The sequence below is a fragment of the Meles meles genome, chromosome 10, assembly GCF_922984935.1.
Source record: "Meles meles chromosome 10, mMelMel3.1 paternal haplotype, whole genome shotgun sequence".
NCBI classification, from domain to species: domain Eukaryota; kingdom Metazoa; phylum Chordata; class Mammalia; order Carnivora; family Mustelidae; genus Meles; species Meles meles.
In genome coordinates, this window is record NC_060075.1 from 3,845,909 (window position 1) to 3,870,158 (window position 24,250).

The 24,250-nt window shown below is 49.8% G+C and overlaps 1 protein-coding gene across 3 annotated transcripts in view; it reads right to left on the bottom strand.

Annotated features, from left to right (window-relative positions):
- DPP6 (dipeptidyl peptidase like 6) overlaps positions 1–24,250 on the bottom strand; it is an 864,911-nt gene that overhangs the window by 640,943 nt on the left and 199,718 nt on the right. The window contains exon 1 of one of the 3 annotated variants that reach the window (XM_046020967.1): positions 13,487–14,094. The exons of the other annotated variants lie outside the window; for them this stretch is intronic. Within the exon in view, the coding sequence (XP_045876923.1) occupies positions 13,487–13,735 (249 nt within the window). The 5' untranslated portion in view covers positions 13,736–14,094. Of the gene's footprint in view, positions 1–13,486; positions 14,095–24,250 lie in introns of those variants that run through there. 3 annotated transcript variants of the gene reach the window in all.

Here is a 24,250-nt window from a genome sequence, read left to right on the forward strand (position 1 = left end):
AAACCGCAAATCTTCATTTTGCAGTTTATTTACAGAGACTCGAATCCAAGTGTCTCGTTGTGGCCTGGAATCGGCGGCTGGAGGGGGGTGTCCCCAGCCAGGCCACTCAGCTATCGGGGCAGCGCTAAGTCGGGATCAAACAGGTCTGGTCTCCTGTCTTAGCCACCTCCTGGGTGCCTGCTAAGTCCTGATCATATTATCATAAAAATGGGTGCGTAGGCAGCTAAGAGCCCCAGGCAGTTTCCCAGAGATGACAGAATCCAGGAATACTTGTTTTGGCAAAAACTGAGCATTTTGTTCTGGGAACTTTAGCATTGCTCTAATGACACACAGTTCAAGATACTCCCGATTTGACTTTCTACCTGCCAGAAAGAGAGATGGTCACATCTCTGGATGTGGAGTTATGTTTTTTATTTTTTATTTTTCACTTAAATTGAGAATTCAGTAATATAAATTCCTTTCTTTTTGTTTAAAGATTTTTATTTGTTTGACAGAGAGTGTGAGAGAGGGGGCACAAGCAGGGGGAGTGGGTGAGGGGAAGCAGGCTCCCCACTGAGCAGGGAGCCTGATGTGGGGCTTGATCCCAGGACTCCGGGATCATGACCTGAGCTGAAGGCAGACGCTTAACTGATTGAGCCACCCAGGTGCCCCAGATAATACAAATTCCTAACCAAACACAATTTACCATATTCATATACTTATAGGGCTCTCTTCTCAAAGATCCACATTTTCTCTACTGGGACCTTCTTTCCTACTGCTCTTGCTGATAGCCACAGCAAAAATCAGCAGAAACAGTCATCCATAGAGAATGTATATTTAACTCATACTTGTTTTTAAATTCAGACAAAATAGTACAAATGCTGAATACTGACATTTTAAGCAGGTCCCCCCAAGGTAAAGCCTCCTGTTTGCCTAATAACAGTTTTATCTTCTCAACTGCAGACTTAGGAGGGACCACCAGGAAGAGCATCTTCAGAAGCAAATAACAAATGAAGTCCTGAAAAGGAGAACTTCTTTGCAGCTGGTTGAAGGCAGCCACGTATAGGTTCAGAGCCCTAATTTTAGAACCTTTCAATTCCAAAAGGAGTTCCAGGAGCAGGATCAAAGGAACCTGATTATTCAGACGGAAGTAGAGAGAGACTTTTCAGGTTAGGATCCCGTTCATTTCACTCATTGTTGGGCAGATAGTCACTGAGAACCCTGGCCGGGCCAGACGTTGCCCCGAGAGCCCGGACGCATCGAGAACAAATCAGCCGAAGATCCTTATACGAACGAGTTCAGCCAACATTCTGATGGGGGGCGGCAAAATTAAAACAGGTGTGAAAAGGAAAATTCTACAATACGCCAGAAGGTGACAGACACCTTCTGTTTGAGCAGGGGCTGGGGACCCCCAGGAGCGAGGGGAGGGGGACTGCAAGTTTAAATAGGGCGAACAGTGGAGACATCACTGAGAAAGCAATGCCACGGCAAAGCCTTGAAGGACACGTGTGGGGGGGACGTTCCAGCAGACGGAGCGGCCAGCACGGAGGTCACAGGTGGGAGTGGGGAGGCACATCACTGTGGGCCCCTCAGTCCTTGTAGGAACCGTGGCTTGTACTGCGAGAGAAGCGAGTCACCCTTGAAGGCTTCCCAGCACAGCAGTGGCCTGTGGCCATCACATGGGGCAGGGGACACTGAGCGGCCATCCTAGGGAGGTCAGGGCACCCGGCAATGGACGTGGTTTGTCCACCATGAAACGGATGGGCAAGAGGGAGCCGAGCTCCAATGATGATGGGAAGCCCTCCCTGGGAGTCCATTCCAGTAGGAAAATGGTGTCTGTAAGAGGAGGTGGTCGACCCCGAGGGCCAGAAATGACCAAGCAAGGTCCCCCCCTGCTTTAGAGACTCTACGGTCAACGCCAAGAGCAGTAAAGACCCCAAGACCAAGACGGCTTCCTCCTCGGCCGTGGGAAACAGACCTGTCAGAGCAGAGGGGGCCTGGCTGGAAAGAGCACGGGAGCACGGCGCCGGAGCGCTGGGACTGTGCTCGCTGCTGTCCTTGTACCTGCGGGAACAGGAGCCCGTGAGAGCCACAGGACAGCAAGGAGGGAGAGCAGCACGGACTGCGTGTCCAGTAAGGCCAGCCGCCCAGCAAGGAAGCTGGACGCCCCTGTTCGTCACTGCCAGGTCCCATTTCCATGGAAACGGCACCCCTGTCTCTCACGGCGTCCCCTTCTCCCTGAGATAACCTGTCCTTTGGGGGCTGAGTTTGAGAGGAACTAAAAGATCTAGAACAAAGAAGAAGAAGAGAAGAGAAATCCACGACCCGTTTCCACACACAAAACGGAGATTGACTGGTCATTGGCAGGAGGCCGATCGGGGAGAAAATGCTGATACGAGGTGAAAGCCCGATGTTCCGGCTGACATTTCCTCTTACGCCAACGGTAAGACCCTTCAGTTTCCTCGGTGACAACAACCTCGTCCTGAATCACGACGCTGGAAGGGCACAGCACACACCAAGGACAGACCCAGGGACGAGACTGCTCTCTGCGCCAGGAACCATCAAAGCCCCCATGCGAGCTGCCGCTTCTCTGACTTGAAGGGTTTCCCACCGAAGGCCCAGAGCCCCGACTCAGAGACTCTCCCCCTGAGCAACATCCGACAAGCCAACGCTGGCTTCCGCCACGGCTGTCCGGAGACATAGGCGCCCCCTCCTACGGCCCCCGCCCCGCGCGCCCGCCCCGCCCCACACCACCAGCACGTGCACCTTTCAGGGAGCCCGTCCCACGTGCCCCCCCGAATAAAGTCGGACTCACGCCCCCCGACATCTGCTGTCCGCCCCAGAGGAATTTCCAATTCGGTGTCTTGGAGGATGAAAACGTCATAGGTGAGAAACACGAAGGCAGAGTGAAACTTCGCAGACGAGTTTAGCAGTTCTGCCGCAGCTGGGGCCGGAACCCAGGCCTAGAGACGACGCAGCGCGACCACCCGCTTCAACACTCGCCCCGCTGGCCTCGCCGGCTCCAGCCAGGTGGCGCGGGAGTGAGACCATCGCAGCGCTGGCAGACCACGGTTTGTATCCTCCCCGCTGAACAGATGCTCTTGGAAATCCTGCTCGTCTCCGTGGCAGAAGGAAGGAGAGACCAGCAGCTCCTGGGCCGGTTCTCAAGGTCTCCGATTCCAAGCGCCCACACACCGTCACTCCCGTTTCATCAGCCCAAGTCACATACAGCCCCGCAGTACTGGAAGGACACAGGGGAGCACGACCCCCCGGGGGGGTGTGGAAGGGAACCCCGAGACCCCCCCACCCATCCACCCGGGGGAGAAGCCAGCTCCCTTCCGACAGCTAGCCCCAGGGCCCGTTTGGGAAAGTCTGCACCAGTCTGACTTTTCCGCCCCATTCCTCCACTTCCCACCCAGGGGCGTCTCCTATCTGTCCTTCCACGAAACCGTTACCGGCACAGCAGCTGTATTTGAGCCCATACTCCTGAGGGGCTGTCATGGTTGGCGGCATGCCCCGGTGTGGCAGGGGGCTCGCGTGCGGTGCGGCCAACAGGGGACAGTCACTTGGGATCCATCTGTTCATACGTCCCTCCCGCTTGGCCGTGGAGAGGGGACATTCGCAAATGGGAAAAGCTAGGAAGAGCACGAGGAGGACCTAAGAGCTCACCTGGGGAGGCAGCCCGGGGTTCTATAATGCAGCCCGAGCACCCTAGAAAGCTACAGCAATCCCCCCGTGCAGATGCCCGAGAAGACCTGTAAAGGTGGGTGGAGAGGAAGGTCATTGTTGAGGCGTGAACAGAAGGAGAAGGGAGGACAGGGGACCCCATGGCTTTGTCGACAGCAGAGATGTGAAGGCAGCTCTGTCTTTTCTCTGAAGCTACGGTGATGCGGGCCAGTGAACAGAGGCTACAGGGAAGCACAGATCGGGAAAGGCGTCTCCAGAAGAAACAAGAGCGCAGCATGAACATAGGGAAGCAAAGGAAAGCACGGAAGTGTCCGACCACGAACGGAGATGCTGAGTCTCTGAGACCAGACGCTTAAAGGGAAGGTTAGATGAAAACCCAAAAACCAAGAAAAGAAAGATCGCAGTGCAATCAAGGAAAGAGAAACCCCTCAATGCCCTTCCTGCTTATTCTTTTTTTTTTTTTTTAAAGATTTTATTTATTTATTTGACAGAGAGAGAGAGATCACAAGTAGGCAGAGAGGCAGGCGGGGGGGGGCGGGGAGGCAGGCTTCCTGCTGAGCAGAGAGCCCGATGCGGGCTCGATCCCAGGACCCTGAGATCATGACCTGAGCTGAAGGCAGAGGCTTAACCCACTGAGCCACCCAGGCGCCCCCCTTCCTGCTTATTCTTGCAACGTAATACACGGCCGCGCCCACCTCACCACAGCCTGGCCGATGCCAACTTTTTCAACTGTTCCATTGACCCAAACCTCAGGACAGTCGATGACAGACTGATTGCCAAGCGTATCCCTCCTATCACTGACTGTGTAATGGCTAAAGCTGAGAAATTAGGGCAAAAGGATCCAGTGGCTCTAACGATTGCCAAGGATCCAAGATTTGAACAATTACTGTGCACAGAAGAGCCTATACAGATGACTATTACTGTGGCCACAGTTGACCAGGACCTTAGATGAAGGATCTGGAAGATTCCCTCAGTTCCCATCATGTACATTTCTTTCTTTCTTTCTTTTTTTAAGATTTTATTTATTTATTTGACAGAGAGACTGAGATCACAAGCAGGCAGAGAGGCAGGCAGGGGTGGGGGTGGTAGGAAGCAGGCTCCCTGCTGAGCAGAGAGCCCGATGCGGGGCTCGATCCCAGGACTCTGAGACCATGATCTGAGCCGAAGGCGGAGGCTTAAACCTCTGAGCCACCCAGGCACCCCAACCATCATGTACATTTCTACCCACAGATACAACCTTGAGCCGAAGCCAGATGATTACGGGCCCCTTGGTTCTAATTCTTAAGAGTTCCTCTGCTTTCCTTTACCGACCCGTTCCGCTGCCAGTTCACACAGCATTCTGCCTCAGCATGAATGATTCCACTTACCCAGTTGCTGTCCTGTGAGCGGAATAGACATATGAACACATCCACTCACTCCTAGACGTGGTTTTGAAATTGATACTTCGTATCATTTTGAACTTCTGTGTCATTTAACTTCCGTTGCGTCTTTTTATGAATCACGTGAAAACATTAGGGAAGGAAGGCATCTCTAGCACCTGGGGCCCTTCCCACTGCAGTGGGGTCCCCTGTGGAGCCAGGTACACCTGCCACTCTACCAGGTCTCACAGAGACAGGAGAGAACTTCACCCCTCAAGACCTTCAGAGCGGTTTCTCATATTTCTTGGTTTTTATTTTTTTGGGGGGGGGGGTTTGCATGAGGCATATGAAAGGTTTGAATCAAGTTTGGAAAACTGAGTGTACTAGGGAAATGATTAAGGAGACTGGACGCTGGAGGTTTCCCTCCTTTAATGTCTGCTGTACCCCCTCCTCTCCTTATCTGTGGTTCCTCCCGAACGCTGCTCACTTACTCGCTTCCCGCCCCCTCCCCCGGGCTCATGCCACCTTAAACACATCAGGGAAACAACGTAGAAAGTACGGTGGACACACAATTATAGAAACATATCAAGGACCACACCACAAAGATCCCGATGCTCCAAGAAAGCTGCTGGGTAAGTTCCAGCAGTTCTGTCTGTAAAATGAATCTTCCCAAACGGCAAGCAACAGGAGGTAGAAAAAATTACTTGGTCTTCTCAACTGCAAATCGGGGAAGACGCCTATATCCCCTCCCCCCCTTTTTTTACATAAGCACATTAAGGCTGACCCAAAATTATCTAAGGTACAAGTTGATATTAAGTGAAATCAGAGCCCTTTAGGAAGTTTACATATTGATTTTTTTTTTTTTTACAATGACTGTGATGCCCCAGAAGATCCAAGTTCCTTCTGAATTGAAAAAAAAAAAAAAGTGTGTGCGAAGAGTGCGTGCTTCCCTACTACCCGACATATTGCTGGAATGGTCCTAATGCCTTCAAGTGCACGTACGTGAGATGAGTGAAAGGAAGCTGGTCATCTCTCAAGTTCGGCCCCATTTTAGGCCCTAGGAACATTGCACCTATAGCTACAAGAGCCCCTCTTCCTGGCATCCCTACGGGTTCCGACCCCTGCCCTGTGCTGGTGCAAGGCGTCCGTCCACTGCCTGCTGCCCGCATCACCGCCCCCCAAGATGCTCTGACTCCCGGATGCAGCGTTTTCAGCCCCTGGAATTCTGCCATCTGCACCTCATAGGCCTTACTGGCTTCTAGTCTTCCCGTAGACTTACATCTCTATCTCTTTCTTCCTCACTCGTGGGGCAAAACCGAACACGTCCTGTGAGCCAGACAGATCTGGCTGCTGCTGGAAAAGCAGCAAATAAGACACGGAGGGGGAAAAAAAAAAATAAATGCAACTATCGGGGAAACCAAGTCAGGGCAAAGTCTTACACTACTGTGGCCGAATTGTTTGTTTTTCCCTGTGGCAATTAGTGCATCCATTTGGAACCAAATTAATTGAGGCTGTTAGATATCATAATGTTCGTACTTTTTAAACTCAGTGATATAATTAAGTTAATTCCTCCACTCAATTAGGGTGCTGCAGAGTACACCAAGAGGAACACAGGAGAGAATGAAAGGCTGAGTTCCTCTGAGGTCCAGAGAACACAAGTGATTTGCCAAATACTAGTCACATAATTACTTGTAGTCTTCTCATTTGTAAAATTAGAGGTTATCAAAATTTAAAATGTTCTATTTCAGATAATTTCACAACGCCAGATCATTCTAAAGATAAATGTCCCGAAAGTCATTAACCAGAAAGTCTGAGTGGTTTTCTCTCTCCCAACCCCCCCCCTTTTATTTCCCTTTTGACTCGTACACAAAAAATCAAGCCCACGTGCTTAACATGAAAGCAAAGCAAAGGATACCGTGGAACACGGGCAGTCAGTGCCCTTAACACTAAATTTATTAAGCAGAATTTAATTTTGAGGGGATTACTGTACACATTATTTTATAGGCAACGCTTCACAAAAGGGATCAATATCGCATATTGCCGAGAAGCATTCTGCATGCGGTTGATAAATGCATTATTATCGTCAGAGTAATTAAAAGGAACGGGGTTCTATACAATCAGCGTGTACATCTTACTCAGCAACTCCTGCCAGTTGCTTGCAAAAATTAAACTCATTAATCATTCTGACTCTACAGAAGAAAAAGCTTTAGGTACAAAATTAAAAAGCTCTATTTTATGAAGAAAAAATGTCCACAGCCAACATCTAGAGAAATTCCTGTCTACACGGTGACATTCGAGTATTAATCTCACGGGGGAAAATGAGTTGGTTCCATTGTCAAAAACATAAATTAGTATTATGTTATTCTAATGCTTCAGACCTCCTTAAATCCACAGGTAACATATACAAGTAAATAACTTAAAAGTGTATGCTGGCAACACTGGGAAAAAAAAAAAAGGCATGCCATATAAAGTAGGCTTCCGTGACCACCTCAAAATATTTTACTGCTACTCAGGACTCAAATCCATGGAGAAGGCATAATGTTCACTTTCCGCAAACAACTTGGGCTTTAAGCAAACACATACTTTTGGGACTGGCTCTAGAGACCAAAGGCTTGTCAACACCCTGGTATTTGTTTGCTATCATTCAGTTGACACCTGACTCATCCAACTGGAAAGTAATTAGGTTTATCCTTATTAATTTTTCAAGCCAACAGATGAGCTCTTTGGTAGCTGGGCTTCTCCTCCCTAGCCAAGGTAACGACGGAGACAGCATGAGGTATATCTCACAGGGCCTTTCAAAATACAAGCTGGGATGCAGAGGGAAGGTGTTTACGATGCTGCATTTGGCTTCACCCACCACTCAGCGAGCACTGACCTTGCTTATGTCACAAGTATGACTTCCTTCGATCGAGACAATGTCCTGACTATGACTACGTTCTCTGTGCTGAGAGAGTAAGCAAAATCTTATACAGTCTTGCTATAGATGTACGATAATTTCAGTGAGTTCTTTATAGACTTCTATTTGCAAGACTTCAGTGACGATGGGTGTCACCGAAGCACTTCAGAGAGACTATTTTACATGGTCAACGACTCCAATGCATTTAAAATATGTTCCGAAGTGCGAAAACTCAACTTTTCGGGAGAACGAGTACTGTATCCAGCAGGGTGCTAGGATACCGTTTTATAGGGCATTAAACTCCTAAGGGGACCTCAAAGCTTACCTACCGAGATATTTAATGGAACAAAAAAGAAATACAAATACTGAGCAAACGTTATTTGTACATGATTTCACACCCTGTATGCCGCGCTCAGAGATGCAAGGAATGGCAATACTACCGCAACCAATAAAAAGATTAGGAGGAAAGGTGTTTGGAGTAAGCAGACATAAAGGGGGGAAACATTAGGAACTTATGCCATGTATCCATCTGGTCATCATCACAAAAACAGTCTAGCGTCTAGTTGTTTGATATGTGGAACAAAAGCCTGGAAGAGAGATCAAGACGGCGCTCACTAAGGTCCTTTCAAGTCTACAATTCTGTAAAAGAGAAAAGCAAAATATCTTCAAAAGAAATGTTGGGGGATATATATTAGAGAAGAAATCTACTTAGTCATCTTCTTTTTTTTTTTCACTTTTTTTAAAATTTCTTTTCAGCATAACAGTGTTCATTGTTTTGGCATCACACCCAGTGCTCCATGCAGTACGTGCCCTCCCTATTACCCACCACCTGGTTCCCCAACCTCCCACCCCCCGCCCCTTCAAAACCCTCAGGTTGTTTTTCAGAGTCCATAGTCTCTCACGGTTCATCTCCCCTTCCAATTTCCCTCAACTCCCTTCTCTCCATCTCCCCAGGTCCTCCATGTTATCTTCTAATACAGATGCCGTCAGATATACTCGGCTCCCTTCACCTTCTTTCTAATGTATCTGAGATCTAATTTATCTTTAGAAAGTATAAAAGGTAAAAAATAGAAGAGTGGAAACCCAAACCTTGGGAGTGTAGGTTCTCCCATGCTCCCACGTTAAGCGTAGGAGGAAGTGATGTTGCAAAGACCTCAGAGGCCAACTTGAGAAAGAAAGAGGGCATGAGTTCCAGCAACACCATGAAAGACTTGTGATGCAAACATTGGAAGTGCAGGGTAGTGGTCCCCAAGAGCCAAACGTGTAACAACAAGGACTAAAGAGACATCACACAGGGCATTATGCCAAGTTACTTAGAGAACAGCGATGACATTTTGCATTTCTGCAGCAAGCCACCAAGCTAGACAAGGAGGAGAGGACTGTCAATGACTTGTCAGTGGAATCCATTGTAGATGACTTGATTGAGAAGGTGGATGGTAGCAGAAGAAAATACAAGTGGACTGTAGCCAGAGCTGGTAATACAGACCAGTGAAGATGGTCTTTGTTTCCCTTTGTAGTCAGAGAAGGAGAGAGAACCAGTAGAGAAAGAAAGATTAAGGGATAATATGATTAGTACAGGCAACAACACATTCCCTGAAACTGAATGAATTTCACTGCTCAGCATGTAATAGCATTTACTTCGTGGGCACTATCATTATGAGGAGTGAGATGGGAGTTCTACATCTCTCTTCAAGTTAAAGCCCCAAACGACCCTGTAATATCTATAGGGCAGGACATCCAGAATTATCAAATTGGTCATGACAATAATGGGACCAAGTAGACAGTTGAAAGTTTCAGGCTTTTTCTCATATATTAGGGAAATAATAGGAAATTAAATATAAAAAATTTAAAATTGGAGCAGAAGAAAGTAGTAAGGAAACAAAATTATCTGTGGAGCCAAGCAACTTAAAACATTGAGGTTGATAGATACCAATAAGAAATTCACAGGATGTTGACATCATACCGATGAAAAATCAAGGTGGAGAAAGACAGGCTTGCTGCTAAAGAACAGCCATCATGCTGAAGAGACACGACGGTGGAACTGACCCTGTCAGGCTGACAGACATCATAAGCAGGGGCTCGTTGCTCAGTGCCTGCTCTGGCCAATTTGCTGATTTAAAATCCTGTTGTCATTGCATTTGTATTGTTAGGAAATCACGTGTCACTAAAAAGGAGGACCACAGGCACATGCTAATGTAACCTCAATAAGACTACTGCCCAAGGGCTCTGAAGTCCTTTAAAAAATAAAACAGAACCACTCAAGCAGAAGAGGCACAAAGTCCAGTATTTTAAAATCAGTCACAGCTAATTCCCATTGGAAATTGCTAAATTCCATTAAAAGTCACTTCTAGCAATATTTCCTTTAAGAGTCAACTTATTTTTAAACCGACACATGAATTTAAAATCAAAATAGCTATTGATTCATTAGAGGGGCTGCCCAAGTAATTGACTTTATATTTAAATAAATTTAAGATTGATGACGGGGGAAAAAATGAAAAGATTGATGAGGAAACTCCAGTAGAAAAGGTCTTCTAGCTTTATTTCTATTTCAGAGCTAAACTTCACATCTTAGAACTGACACACCCAAAGCAGCCTTTCTGGGGTTTTGGGAAGGGGGAAGGGAGATGCCTTACATGTGTAGTTGGTACAGATGCGCCATGCAATACTGGTTAATTACCCACTGTACAACTCAGCATTTGATTTCTCTCTGTTAGATCTCATGACTACTAAATTCTATTTTTGTGGGAATTACTTCTTTTCCATCATATTCAGGGATGTGTGCATTCACAGATAAAGAGGTCAAGAACTACGTATCATTCCCCCCTTTTTTGGATGGAAGGAGGCACAAAGCCCACTGGATTTTAAAGGCATTCTGTTTATCACTGTCTCAGTGACCAAGGCAGGAAAGCGGTTTCTGTACCACGGAACAGCTTTCCTGGACTGACAAGCCACAGAAGGGCAATAAAGCCACCAACCCCAGGGTGGGGATGCGCCCACAGAGGGTGCTACGCAGAAAAGGTTTCAGCACCTCGGACAGCTCCCGCCTAGCCACTGGGACGCTGCCAAACTGCGAAAGTTCTAAAGGGTCATGTCACCACACAAAGAATAATGAGCAATGCGTTCCTAATTAGCTGCACACCCTCTGGCTTACATTTGGGGAAGCAAAATGATGGCTCTGAATTCTCTATTCTTGACAAGAGCCGGTTTCAGAAAAGCAGTGTTTATGTCTACTATCTTTTTAAATCATTATCTTAGAAGACAGGTCAGGTTCCCGAAGGAAAAGTGATTTAATATGTACATCTATCTTTTCTAAATTTCAGACATAACTTTTCCAATTTTGAACAGCCGTTTCTGAGAAAAGCACACAAAAGTTTTCAAGAGGTTGATGGACATTTAGCTCTGTCGTTGATTTCACTGGATCTTTTAAATACACATGTATTTGTATGTACTTCATAAGGACACCATATGCATATACACTATGTCTATACCCACACCTACATCTCTTTCTCTCTCTCTTTCTCTCTCACACACACACACTGTTCTGTATTTTTCAGAAAAATCACTGATGTCAGAGTCACATCAGCAGAAATCACTTGCAAAGGTCAGATCCCTAATTTGTTCCTCAGTTCAACCCTCGACTTATCTGAGAAACAGTTCCAGGCATATATCAAACTGAAAAGAAGAAACTGGAACTATATGCTCCAAACTAAGATGGAAGGGGATAAAAAGAGAGAGATGGGTGGAGATCAACAGAAACAAAATTCAGAAACTGTTGCCTTTCCTTTCTCCTAGCGACACCTAGAGCCTAGGATATGGAAACTGCATTGTTCTCCAAGCATAACACAATTCCACAGTTTTAAGTCAGACTTAAGGAAAAAGTGCAGCATTTCTGTCTGCATTGCAGTTCAATTGTCTTCTCCAAGATTCTCAATATTTTAATCCTCCAGAATTTGCCCCAACTCCAGTAAAACCCCTCCACAAAGACTTCCAGTTCTTTGAACCAGCTGTCAGAAGAATGCATGCATTTCCCTCAGGAACTGACCCACTGAAGGGAGGGACATCTCTCTGCTCACTATCTATGTAACCAGGGGAGTCTGGAGAGGATCCAAAAGAAAAGAAGAAAATGTCACGCAAGGCCTGATACAGGCTGTGGGGTGTGTATCTGTAGGTGTGCACACACACAAACTTTCGTCATCCCCATCCGTCTTCATGTCCTCCATTCATAAAACAAAAACAACCAGCAACAACAACAAAACCTCAGTGGCTTTTTTCTTTTTTTTTCTCAGAATCGTCCCTATGAAAGCTCTCAACACCCCCACCCCAACCTTGGACTACTAAAGAAAAACAAACTGGTGAAACAATGTGACCCAGGGCAAGCCACAACTGCCTGCTCAGTGCAGAGGCATGGAAAGCCCTGGGTATGTCAGGGTCGGCTGTCCGAGAGGCTTGTATGAGGCCCCGTGCCCACTGCCCCCAGAAAGGAAACTCCTCAAAGGTACATGCACTGGGTTCTACAAGCCAACACACGCTGCATGTCTCTAGAGACAATATAGCAGCCAGGCCAGCTCTGCCTGCCAGTCTGAGAGCTTGTCTGGCATTTTTCTCTTTTCTCGGGAAGAGGATAGCTCATCAGGCAGTTGCCTCTCCCTGTGGTCCTCCCTGGGCCTCGTAATAGCTGGAAGGAATCAAGAGGTAGCTGGACCCATCCATCTAAGCTGCCGGCTAGTGTCCTAACTGAGTCATCAGTTACTAAGGTGATATGCAAATTCAACCTTTGAAACCCAAGCTTCCAGCCCAAGGAGAGTAGAAAACATGCTCCCGAAGAAGTTTTCTCCTAACGCAGGTCTAAGGTAGAGCTGCTAGTCCAGGGCTGGGGGTGGGAGACAGGCAGGGCCTGACTCCCATCAGCAAAAACTGTGCTGGGCCCTGGAACAGGAAGCTGGGCCTCAAAGGCGAGTGTTTTGTATCCCTTTCCCAAAGGAAATACCGGAGGGGAAGTGTCTTGGAGAGGTGAGAAGTACAGGCCACGTGAGCAAAGGGACAGCCTAGGGTAGGTTCTGGAGGGCATGGCGCCTAGATTCCGGTGACAGGTGCGAAGCCTGGTACTTTATCTTCCTCGGTCTTAAAGAGGAGGTCTTGGGGGGGGGGGGATGAAGGCAGGCAGGGAGGGAAGAAAGGAGGGAGGGAGGGAAAGAAGGAAGGAACGAACGAACGGAGGGAGGAAAACCAAGTTGTAAGCACAGACTGAATTCTCCCCTTAGGATGCATCACACCTTACAGTAACCACATTCATCCACACACCCAGCGACACCCCCGCCATCCCACATCCCAGCAGCGCCAGCCCACAGACGCTGCTCTCTGGAGCACCAACTCCTGGCCCCGCAGACCGAGACCCGCTCCGGGACAGCGGTGACCGCGATCGGCGCCGGGGAGCGAGTCCGCCGCGCTCCGGGGAGGCAGAGGAGGGGAGGGGAGGGGAGGCGGGAGGGCGATCCCGACCCTCAGGCGCTCCCGGGCGCTCGGCCCCGTGCCCCGCGCCGCCCCCCACCCACCAAGATGCTCTTACGTCCTCGTCGTCACCGTCGCTCCGCGCCTGGTACTGGAACCGGGGCCGGCCACCCGCGCTGCCGCCGCCGCCGCCGCCGCCGCCGCGCTCCCGGGCCGCCGCCGCGGGCGCCGGGGCTCCGAGGGGCTTGGGCCCCGCGCCGTCCTCCTCCGGCCCCTGGCCGCCCAGCAGGCGGCTGGCCTCCGGGGGCGCCGGGAAGGAGCGCGAGGTGTTGATCTTGCCCGTGAACCTCTGGTACAGCGAAGCCATCGGTGCCCGCGCCCTCGCCCGCCGCCTCGGGGGGCGTCCTGGGCTCCGCCTGCCCCTCTCGGGCGCCCGCGCCCCGCCGCCGCCGGGGGAGAGGGAAGCGGCCGCGGGAGAAGGGGAAGCCGGCGGCCGCGCTGCTCCCGCGCGCCACTCTCAAGTCGCCGCCGGGCGGCTGCGGGGCTCGGCTCCTCCGCCCCCTCCCCGGCGGCTCGCGCGCGGGGTCGGGCTGTGCGCGCCGCCTCGCTGCTCTCCGCGCTCCTCAACTCGGCGCGGCCGCGGACGGCCTGGCGAAGGCGCCGGAGGAAGGAGAAACCCCCCGCACACAGAAAGGGAGGGAAGACGCCTCGGCCCCGGGACTGGCACCACCTAGAGACCGGCGAGGAGCCAGCGCGGCGCTCCGCGCTCCCCCACCCGGCCCCTCGCGCGGCGCCTCCTCCCCCTCCCCGCCGGCCCCTCGGCGCGGCCGGGTAATGGCGCCGGGGCGGGGGGGCGCGGGGCGGGGACGCGTGCTCGGGGCCCCGCGGGAGGGCGCACCCCCGCGGCGCGGGAAGGGAACGCGGCACAGGCCGAACGCGCGGCGGGCCCGGGGGTCCTAGAGGCGGGGCAGAGCCCCGAGGGCGCCTATCCTCGGCGCGGGATTGCGCGCCGCGTCCACACGCTCGCACCCCGCGCGGCTGCAGCCTCGCCTCCTTCCCCGCGCTCCCCCCCGGGGGCTCCCTCCGGCTTTTCTTGCCTAACTTGCAACAACAACAGCCAGGACCCCTCGGGGCTCGGGGTGCTAAGTGGGGCGAGGGAGAGCAGCCGCGGGGCTGCACGGGAGACGGCTCGGATGCCCGCTTCCCGAGGAGCCCTCCCTGCTTCCCCAGCCCAGCGCGGCTCCGAAACAGCTTCGTTTTCCTTCCCCCGGGCTCCAAACGAGGGGAAAGCGCAGTGGAAGGCCAGCAGGCAAGGCCCGGCGGAGGCCTCGCCCGCGACTCGGCGCAGCGCTCCTCCGCGCCCATCCCAGCCCTTCCGTGGCCCCCGCGGGCTCCCTGCTCGTTTTCAGTAAACAGAGGCAGAGGCCGAGCCTCTGGGATGCCCACAACTTCTCCAAAGCTGGCTCCGCCCCTCGGCCCCCGACCGAGAGGAAGGGGCGCGGAGAAGCCCCAGAAACAGGGCGCGGGGCTCGGGGCGCATTCGCGCATCTTGCTGCAGTAAGACGTGCTCCAGCGCCCCTGTGTGGAAGGACACGGCATGTCTGGGCGCCCGACACCCACTCCGGCGCAGGCGGCCTTCTCTCCGCCCTTTCCCCGGGTGCATGGCTCCTCGGGGCCTGCGGGAAGCGCTCCCTCCATCTCCACCTCCAGTCCGCTCCTCCGACTTCCTTAGGGCTCTTGGGGACGCTTCCTTCTCCTCTGGATCCCACCCACAGCCCTTCCCTCTGGTTCGCGGACCCTCCGGCCTGGACAGATGTGTCCCAACTTGCTCTTCAGCAGAAAACTAGGACCTGAAACTCCGGGAGGGGACAGGTGAAAAGCCCGCATCTGCCCACTTGGCTGTTCTTCCACACCCGAACAAAGCGGGCATCTTCAACTTCACCTTCTTCCGGACACGGGGAGGCCCCCTCCTGCTCCGTCTAGGTTTCCATGACTATTTCGTTTAGGTTTAAAAAATAAAAAGGCGAGGCGGTGGCCACTCAGAAGGCCATACTGCGGGCTCACCAGCCTTTGCTGGGTCTGAATCCAAGGCGATCTCCTGGCATCACTGCCCAAGCCCAGATATCCCCAAGAAAGTCCCTGCTGGTCCAGAATTGCCTCTTCCCACCAGTGTCCCTAACTTGGAGAAGCTGGATGCTGGTGAATTAGCCTCCTGGGAGGCCTTAAGTTCCAGTCCCTTTCACTCTCTCCCCAAGTCTCAACCCCCTGGGCAGTCTTGTTTTAATTAAAATGTATTGCCACACCTATCCTCTGTTGAATCCACCGCGGCTTCGCTCCACTGCGAAGAAAAGTGCGATGGTTAAAGTGGTTTAAAGACTTTTAGGCAACCGTGAAAACAAGGAAAACCAATCTCCCAATAGCTAAGAGGCTCCCGAACCAGCAAAAGGCCTCCAGCACAGGCAGATGTCCCACCCACAGGTCTGGGGGGGCACAGAGCTTCACCAGCCCCTCTTTACTCTGAAGACAGAGGCAGCAATTACAAGAGCCACAAAAGGACACTTTAAAAGTCATCACATTTAGATAAATAGGAAACCTTGCTGTCATTCCCCCTCCCCCGCCCCAGCTGTGCTTTTGATGGGAGGAAGCTGCCTTTCCCAGCCGACTTGAAAGGCAATCTCGTGCTGCTCCCTGCGGCACCTGGTCCTGACATTTCACTAAATATAGACGCCGGTGGGGTCTCACTGACGTGACATACATATGATGTGTGCATGTATGTAGTCACACAGAGGTAAGCAGTGGCATTAGACACTCCTTGTACTAACGTTTTTTTTTTTTTTTTAAGATTTCATTTATTTATTTGACAGAGAGAGAGATCACAAGTAGGCAGAGAGGCAGGCAGAGAGAGAGGAGGAAGCAGGCTCCCCGCAGAGCAGAGAGCCCGACGCGGGGCTGGATCCCAGGACCCTGAGATCATGACCTGAGCCGAAGGCAGCGGCTTAATCCACTGAGCCACCCAGGCGCCCCTGTACTAACGTTTTATACAAAATCTAGTATTTATACAGAAAGAGCTTACGTATCCTACCCAATGCTTTAGAGAACTGTGCACATCCACAGTAGGCTGAAACGGAGAGATGCAAGTGCGGCCCTCACCTTTAAAAATCATTCTCAGGGCGCCTGTGTGGCTCAGGTGGTTAAGCCGCTGCCTTCGGCTCAGGTCATGATCTCAGGGTCCTGGGATCGAGCCCCGCATCGGGCTCTCTGCTCCGCAGGGAGCCTGCTTCCCCTCCTCTCTCTCTCTGCCTGCCTCTCTGCCTACTTGTGATCTCTGTCTATCAAATAAATAAATAAAATCTTTAAAAAATAAATAAATAAATAAAATAAAAAAATAAAATAATCTATAAAGTGAAGAAACGCAAAGACTCACGAACCAGAGGTACACGTGTGTGCTGAGAGAGAACAATCTAAACATGAATCAGGAGAAATAGCGGATGGAGGGAGGGGCTCCGGGCCGAGCAGGTGGCGCCCCAAGGCCGGTGGGAGGGCTGCCCGCACCACCACGGGAAGTCAGCCTGCACCAGCCTTTTCAGGTACTTTTCAGGCGTCCTCTAGACGGAGGGCCCGTTGCCTCCCTCCCAAAGATCTGTCCTCCACCTTACACTCAGAGCACCGGCCACCTCAAGACCGTTCTAGACTCAGAGTGTAAATACACACATGCGTGATGGCACACATTTCACGTGTGTCTTAAGCACTTCTTTACCAAGGGCAGTGTATTTTTAATACTTAATATGTTTTTAAAGATTTTATTCATTTATTTGATAGACAGAGATCACAAGCAGGCAGAGAGGCAGGCAGAGAGAGAGGAGGAAGCAGGCTCTCCGCTGAGCAGAGAGCCCGATGGGGGCTCGATCCCCGGACCCTGGCATCATGACCTGAACCGAAGGCAGAGGCTTTGACCCACTGAGCCACCCAGGTGCCCCAATACTTAATATTTTTAATGCCAGGACTCCGAACTCACAAATGCAACTAAGCCAATCAGTGAGCGTTTGGGGCTACATAAGGAAATGCAAGTGCGGAAAATTGCAAGTACGGCATTTTGTGTTTATGATACATGATTAGCTCACTCACTGCCTTCAGTAGCTTTTTCAGCCCCCTTCCTCCTTAAATAGGGGAGAGGTTCCGAAGAATAGCAGAACTTCCGGATGAGCACTTAAATACAGGTGCGCTTCAGGACACGGGTCGATCACCGTCTCGGCTCACCCGTCACCACACACCGTGAAGACGCGCTATCAAAGCAGACCCCACTTCTGCTTACGGGAAACTCTTTTTTTTGAAAATATCTCATGGATTACTTCATATCAAGATACTGATCCCTCCATACTGCTTAAAACCGTGTCCACAGACCCATTTTTCCACTGAGTTGCAAAGAATAGTTTCCCCCTATTTATTAAATAAAGGTGTGCGTGTGTGTTTATTTTCCCTGGCACCAATTTACAAAACAAATATGGCAAGTCATTGGAATTAGGCAAAATGCTGCAAAATATGGTGGACAGTCATTTTTTTAAATGACAATAAGAGGACCTTTGTGTGGTTCCCGTGCAAGTTCAACCTTGTGAAAATACCCAAAAGTACACTGAGTTCCGCAGGCTAAGCATGGTTTTTATTAGCTAAGAGGTTTTCTTATTTCTAGCAGAGAATTATACCCTATAGTTTACGTCTTCTTTCTCTGTAAGGGAAAGGAGGAGAGCAGAGCCCGATCTGAGATTTGATTCCTTCCGGACGCTGTGACGTGAGAAAGGAAATGACCAGCAGCACGCGCTGAGCTAATGGAAGGACTTCCCTGAGGAACTGGACGCCAGCATCTTCTGGGCATTAGTACCTTGTCCTCATATCAAAGGGGAGAAATAAAACAGTATCTCAGTAGCATGCATACAGAGCCTATTCCAACTTCACTCTGTCTTTAAGAAAGAAAATTTTTTTGCAAGATGCCTGTCAACCAGGAAGCCCGGGCAACATGACTTCTTTACAAACTTTACAAATAGGAAATGTCCAGCACAAGAAAAAAGGGATTGCTTAGTCCCGGCCCTTGAAAAACACAAAATGAAGGCAGGCGTTGAGTTAATTTTGAGCTTTTCAAGTTGGTACTTAACAATTACTGTTGGAAAGGGAAACATTTATTGTAACCCAACAAAAGGTCTTACTCTAAAATTAATAAAGTGCGCTGTGAATCTCCCCGAGGCACTTTCATTTGCATTTTAATATAGCCATTGTTCACCTGTGCTGGTACTTGGTGCTAACACCTACTAAGGACGACCAGGCTGCCTCACCCTGTGCCCCCAAACACAGGCGGTTAATCCACCGAGGAGGCCAAGCGGATTGCCAGGTCCCACCACAGCCACAGACTTAACTAAAAGGCTGGGGTCAACCTAGAGGAAACACCTGTTCCCGCCCGGTGGGTGCGGGCTGTCCCTCCTCTTGCCCCTGCCCCCTGCCCACCGCCCACCCCCTCCTCCCACTCCTCTTCCTTTCTTTCCCTCCCCTTCTTGTCCTTCATTCCTGTCCTTGCTCTGGGTCACTGTCGACACTCTCTTATTTTTTTTCTTCTCTACAAATTCCTTGCTGCTCTCCGCGTACTTCAAAAATCTCGCTTTTAATGCCAACGTCTCCTCCAAAATCATCCAAGCAATCTCATTCCGTCCTGGAGGAGGCACACACCCGCCGTCTTTTCTCATGTCCTCGTTACGCGAGCCTTTTCCAAGGCTCTTAAGATTTTCAGAGCATGAGATCCGGAAGAGAGTCTGTTGTTTCTGTTTGTTCCCGGCGATCATTTGAACAGAACAATGCCATTATCTGAAATGTCTTAATTCATACATTAGGTAATATTAGATCAAAAGGGATGTGACTTCGGCTCTGAGATGCCCCCAGAGCTCCTCGCCCTTTCCAGCCATGCACCCCTCCAGTCTCCCAAATTAAGTTAAATCTGTTTCCCTTTAATGTTAAAGTGACATTAACGAGCCCCTACGATTCAGTGCTCCCTGCTTTAGCCAACAGAGGCGATGACTGTGTTCTGGAAGAGAAAGCTCTTATCCGCGCTCTCGCGTGACCAACAGCAAGCATTCTGGAATTCCAAGCCTGGGTGTGCTCAGAATGACCCGTGACACGGGCAAGCAAGTTCAGGGCCCCAACCCTCCCATGGGGCTTCTGGAACCTATTTTATTATTATTGTTACTGTTACTATTTCATATCGGGTCACCCAAGAAGGGTTTTAGGCTTTTACTTGAAGACAACAGCTCGACTAGGAAAGGATAGAAAGAAACAGGGTCATTCCAGGGCGGGGTCTTCTTTGGAGAGTGGACACAGAGCTGAGGCTGAGTTATTTAATCCTGCCTTGTAAATCACACCCACTCGCAGGCCAGTGGAAATAGTTAGTGAGAAATAAAGAAAATCTGACTCCACTAAAAATGATTCCGGTTATAAAACGGACGGGGGTACGGTGTGTTCCTAGAACGTACAACAGGACTAAAACTGAGGGAGGCGTAGGGTGACGCTGATGTAATCCCCCCTAGAAAGACAGGGCTGGTGAGCGAGCGAGGGCAAAAGGAAGTAAGGCCAGCAGTGAATGGGCCTCCGGGTCCACCGTCACATTTGGTGACAAGATGCAAAGAGGGACGAGAGGAGAGACATGGAGGCCCCGTGGTGCGCCTCCGAGGGTCCAGACCAGCAGCCCGGGTGAGGCAGGCCAGGGTAGGACAAGTGCCACCTGCCGCCTGGACCCCTGCTGGCAGGAATCTGGAAACTTCTCTCACAGGATCACTTCTCTCACCATCTCATCCTGTGCCAAAAATGACCAGATTTAAGACCATTCCTTTGAGTTAAGGCACCATCTGGAAAAGCATCCGTCAAAAGTCATTTGCAAACAACCAGGGCCTGAGTGAAAAGAAACACAAGGGTCAGCGGTGGCCGAGAGGGGCAGCACCAAGAAGACCTCCCGCTCCTTCAGGCCTGTGGTGGCGCAGCCTTGAGGACCAGCTGCCTCTTCCGAGAGCAGGACTACATTTCCCGACCACGAGGTTCTCGAGAAGTCATTATTTCCAGGGGCGCCTGGGTGGCTCAGTCCGTGAAGCATCCAACTCTTGGTTTTCAGCTCAGCTCATGATTTTGGGGTCGCGGGATCGAGCCCGTGTCAGGCTCTGCTCTCAGCCCAGAATCTGCTTGAGATTCTCTCCCCCTGCCTCTCCCCCAACTCACCCGTGTGCACGCACTCTCTCTCTCTCTCAAGGAATAAATAAATCTTAAAAAAAAAAAAAAGGAAAACATTATTTCCACGTTCTAAACTAACAGACTGGAATGTTGTTCGGCAAATATTTTTTTATTCCCTGACCCTTCAAATAAGGCGTCCGAAACTGCCCCACCAACTTCCTGAGTGACTTCCCGTGGCCATTGGAATGTGTGAATAGACATGATACGGGCAGAGGCTTCGAGGCACCTGTTCAGACTGCCCGACCTCCTGCACTCAGGTGACCCAACCACATGAGAACGCGTCCTGCCACATTGGCTTGGCCTCTAGAACAAGTGCCCTTGCAGAGACCTGAACCCAGTCCGCAGTTTCAAGCTGCATCCGGTAATCAGGGAGCACAGAGCACAGCCACCGAGCCGAGCCCAGTGCGGATCAGCTCCATCACAGCTGACCAGCTGTGCATCCACCAAACATGGATCTTGGAACAAATGCTTGTTGAATGAGCCGCCAAACTGGAATGAGTTGTTACAGCGTACGCTGGTCCCATTAGCTCGCTAGAACAAAAACCAAGCCCAGACATGCAGAATGGTAGAGCTAATTTCAGTCTTTAAGGAAAGCAATTCACCTAGTTACCCAGTAAACATTTGAATGCCAGCTAGGTGCCAGTCACCGTGCTGTGTGCCAGGGACGAAGTGATGGACTGAAATGAACACGGTCCCCGCTTTCCTACCGATGAAGAGTCGATACTCCTTCAGTGAATGAAGACTAATGTAATAAATTATATGGCCAGATTGAAAATGACTTCCTTTTGGGAATAAATGCATTTTTCTCAATTTCTTGCTCATTCTGGTACTTTATAGTCCTGCTAGTTTCATTAGAAAAAGACTCTTGGAGAGCACTAGATCACTAATGTGTTCATAAGAATGCCCTAGTTATTTACGGGACAAGTGCTACGTGGCATTTTCAATCCACTCGAAGAACTCTCTCTAGACCGGCAGTACAAGGATCACCTAGGAATTTGTTAAAAATAAGAAATCTGGACACCATCCCAAACGAACTAAATCAAAAACCTGGGGCTCAGGCTCACAACCTGTATTTTAATCAGTCGCCCAGGTCACTGTGACTGATAAATGCTCCAGTCTGAGGAACACCAGACTGGATTAACAATGCACCTGAGTCCTTTATTCTAAATGGCACCAAGGTGGCCTCAAAGATTCCCCCGAAGGTCTGCTTTCTCCTGGGAAATGGCTTGCCGATTCAAATACTCAACAAGGATTTTCCAGAGGGTAAGAACTTTGGGGGAATGCACAAGGCCCGACTTCTTCATTTAAATAGAGGTTATCTGAGCAGTTGGAAGTCAAAATAGAATGGAGGAGAGCGGGCCTTTTCAGGACATTTTCAGCCATTTCACCCCTGAACTGAGACATTGAGGGCTCATCTCAGGAAGACAGTAGTGGCCGAGAGGGGACTGACAAGGCAGAAACCGAAGATATGATCCAAGCTAAGATGCCACCGTCCCTGGGGCTTATCTCACAGACGCTTGGATTTTGCACGTTTCCAAAATGTCTCTCCCTCCTTACCAGAATATATGCAATTCAGCAGACAAGCCAGCAGAACCGCAAGAAAAGAAAAAGAGCATTACTTTCAAAAACTGATTTCATTAAGAAGTCCTCAGCGCCTCTATTTTTAGGCCCACTGCTTTTTTAATGCAGTAAGAAAAAAACTTGGTCTTGAATTAAAAAATCAATGAGGTTAATAAACACATTTAAGTTGGAAACTGACTTTTATGAACTTAAATTTCCTAAATCTACTCCTTTAAGGCACATTAAAACGTCTGTTATAAACTCCATTTTTCCCCCATCATGACTTAAGATTTTTTTTCCAGAATTCCAGGGAACATCCCTATTTTTATGAACACAAACCTATGTTAAAAAAAATGGGCTAATGCTACTTCGGGTGGCTCAAAGATGTCTCTTGAATTTTAACATGTTCTTTGAGCCACAGGTACAAGTTTAATGTTTGTGCATGACTATCAGTGTGCAAATAGATTCTAAGTAGGACCTGTTCCCCTTGACCGTGGGAGAGAAAGCGAAGCCCAAGCCTGTGTCCTCTCTTTTCGCATTGTCTTGGGCGATGGCAAGAGACAGCGATGCAAAACCCTGATTCACCCACCCGTGGGTGGGTGTGTGCCGCGTGAGAAGCCGTGGGTTCTCATTAATGAAAACATATTACATCAGGAGCAATAAAACCCAAATGAAGCCGCTCATTTGCTTCGTTTGGGTAATTCACTCCACTGTGCGCTGTAACTCCATCAACTGCCTTCTACCCATTTCTGAACCGCTTCCTTCTCATAGAGGGGAAAATAGGTTTGTCTATACCACTAATTGCATTTCAAATCATTGTAATTTGGAACTCAAAAAAGCAATTCCCCCAACAATTACTTATATTTATATTTTGCTTGACAGGTAAACAGAAATTGCCCGTTGGCTAAATAAATCCATTAGTCATAGAAGCCTGCAACTTGAACGGGGTTTTTTTCCCTCGCTCACAGCAAAAATAAAATTGACTCGCTGCAACGGGGTGAGGTAGACCGCATTTACGCCCTCCATTGCACGGAGTCTCTGATGGGTCCTATTACCTCAATCCTCCGCACTGTTCCCATAATCACCGCCATTTCATTCTCTTGTAACCCAACAATACCCAATTACATCATTTATACAGAACCTTTTCAATCTTCGCGAGGAAGGATGGATAAATGAATGCTTTCAAAGGACTCTGAAGATTTCTGAGCCGTCTTACAGCAGTGGGAAAGGCTCTGTTTCCATCTGTGTTTCGGGATGCCTTTATTTCTCTCTCTCAGAGCTCTGAGACCGTGCACGACGTCAGGTTTTAACTCCAAGCGGGATGTAAATGGCTGGTTATGATCTAAATGAATTCCGAGTCTCCAATACCTTTCTTCAGCAATTAATTTGCTCGGAGAGAAATGATAGAAAGTCACTGTATCCAAATACGGGATAGAATACAAAACTCACGAGCACGCAAAGATAAAATAGAAGGCTTCAAACAAGTGACCCACTTACATCGCAGAACCTCAAGTGGTGTACTTGTACCATGACGCGCACCTCTACGGAAACTTGGAGTACGTCCTAGTCTAGCATTTTACCCATTGATTACATCTGCATTTTAGTAAGTCTTCCCATCTACGACTGTGCGCGTCGGGCCCTGAGGTGCCAGACAGCTACTGAATCCCCAGGAAGGCAGCCTGCCCAGACGGAGCCTCCGGGTGAAAAACAGCCTCTTGATACGATGGCCTCTGGCGAGCACAGAGCACCTCAAGAGTTCAGCCCCGCCCAGCGCTTCGTTTCTGTTCCTGATGAGAGCACGATGACGGTACTCTCCTAAAGTCAGGGGACACAGCCGCAGAAGAGAATCAAAGCCAGTGAGCCCCAGACCCTTCCATCTCCCACTGATCTTGGAATCACTGCTAAGATCAATGCATTCTGTTTTGTGGGTTTTTTTCTTCCCAAGTCTTAGCTAGGAAGGATGTTGGAGAAGCTCCCGTGTTTATCAGCGCTAAGTACGCCCTCCCAGCTTCTGGGACGTTCCCCTTCTGGGCATTGTGCTAAGCCTTGCTCGTCAGATCTAACT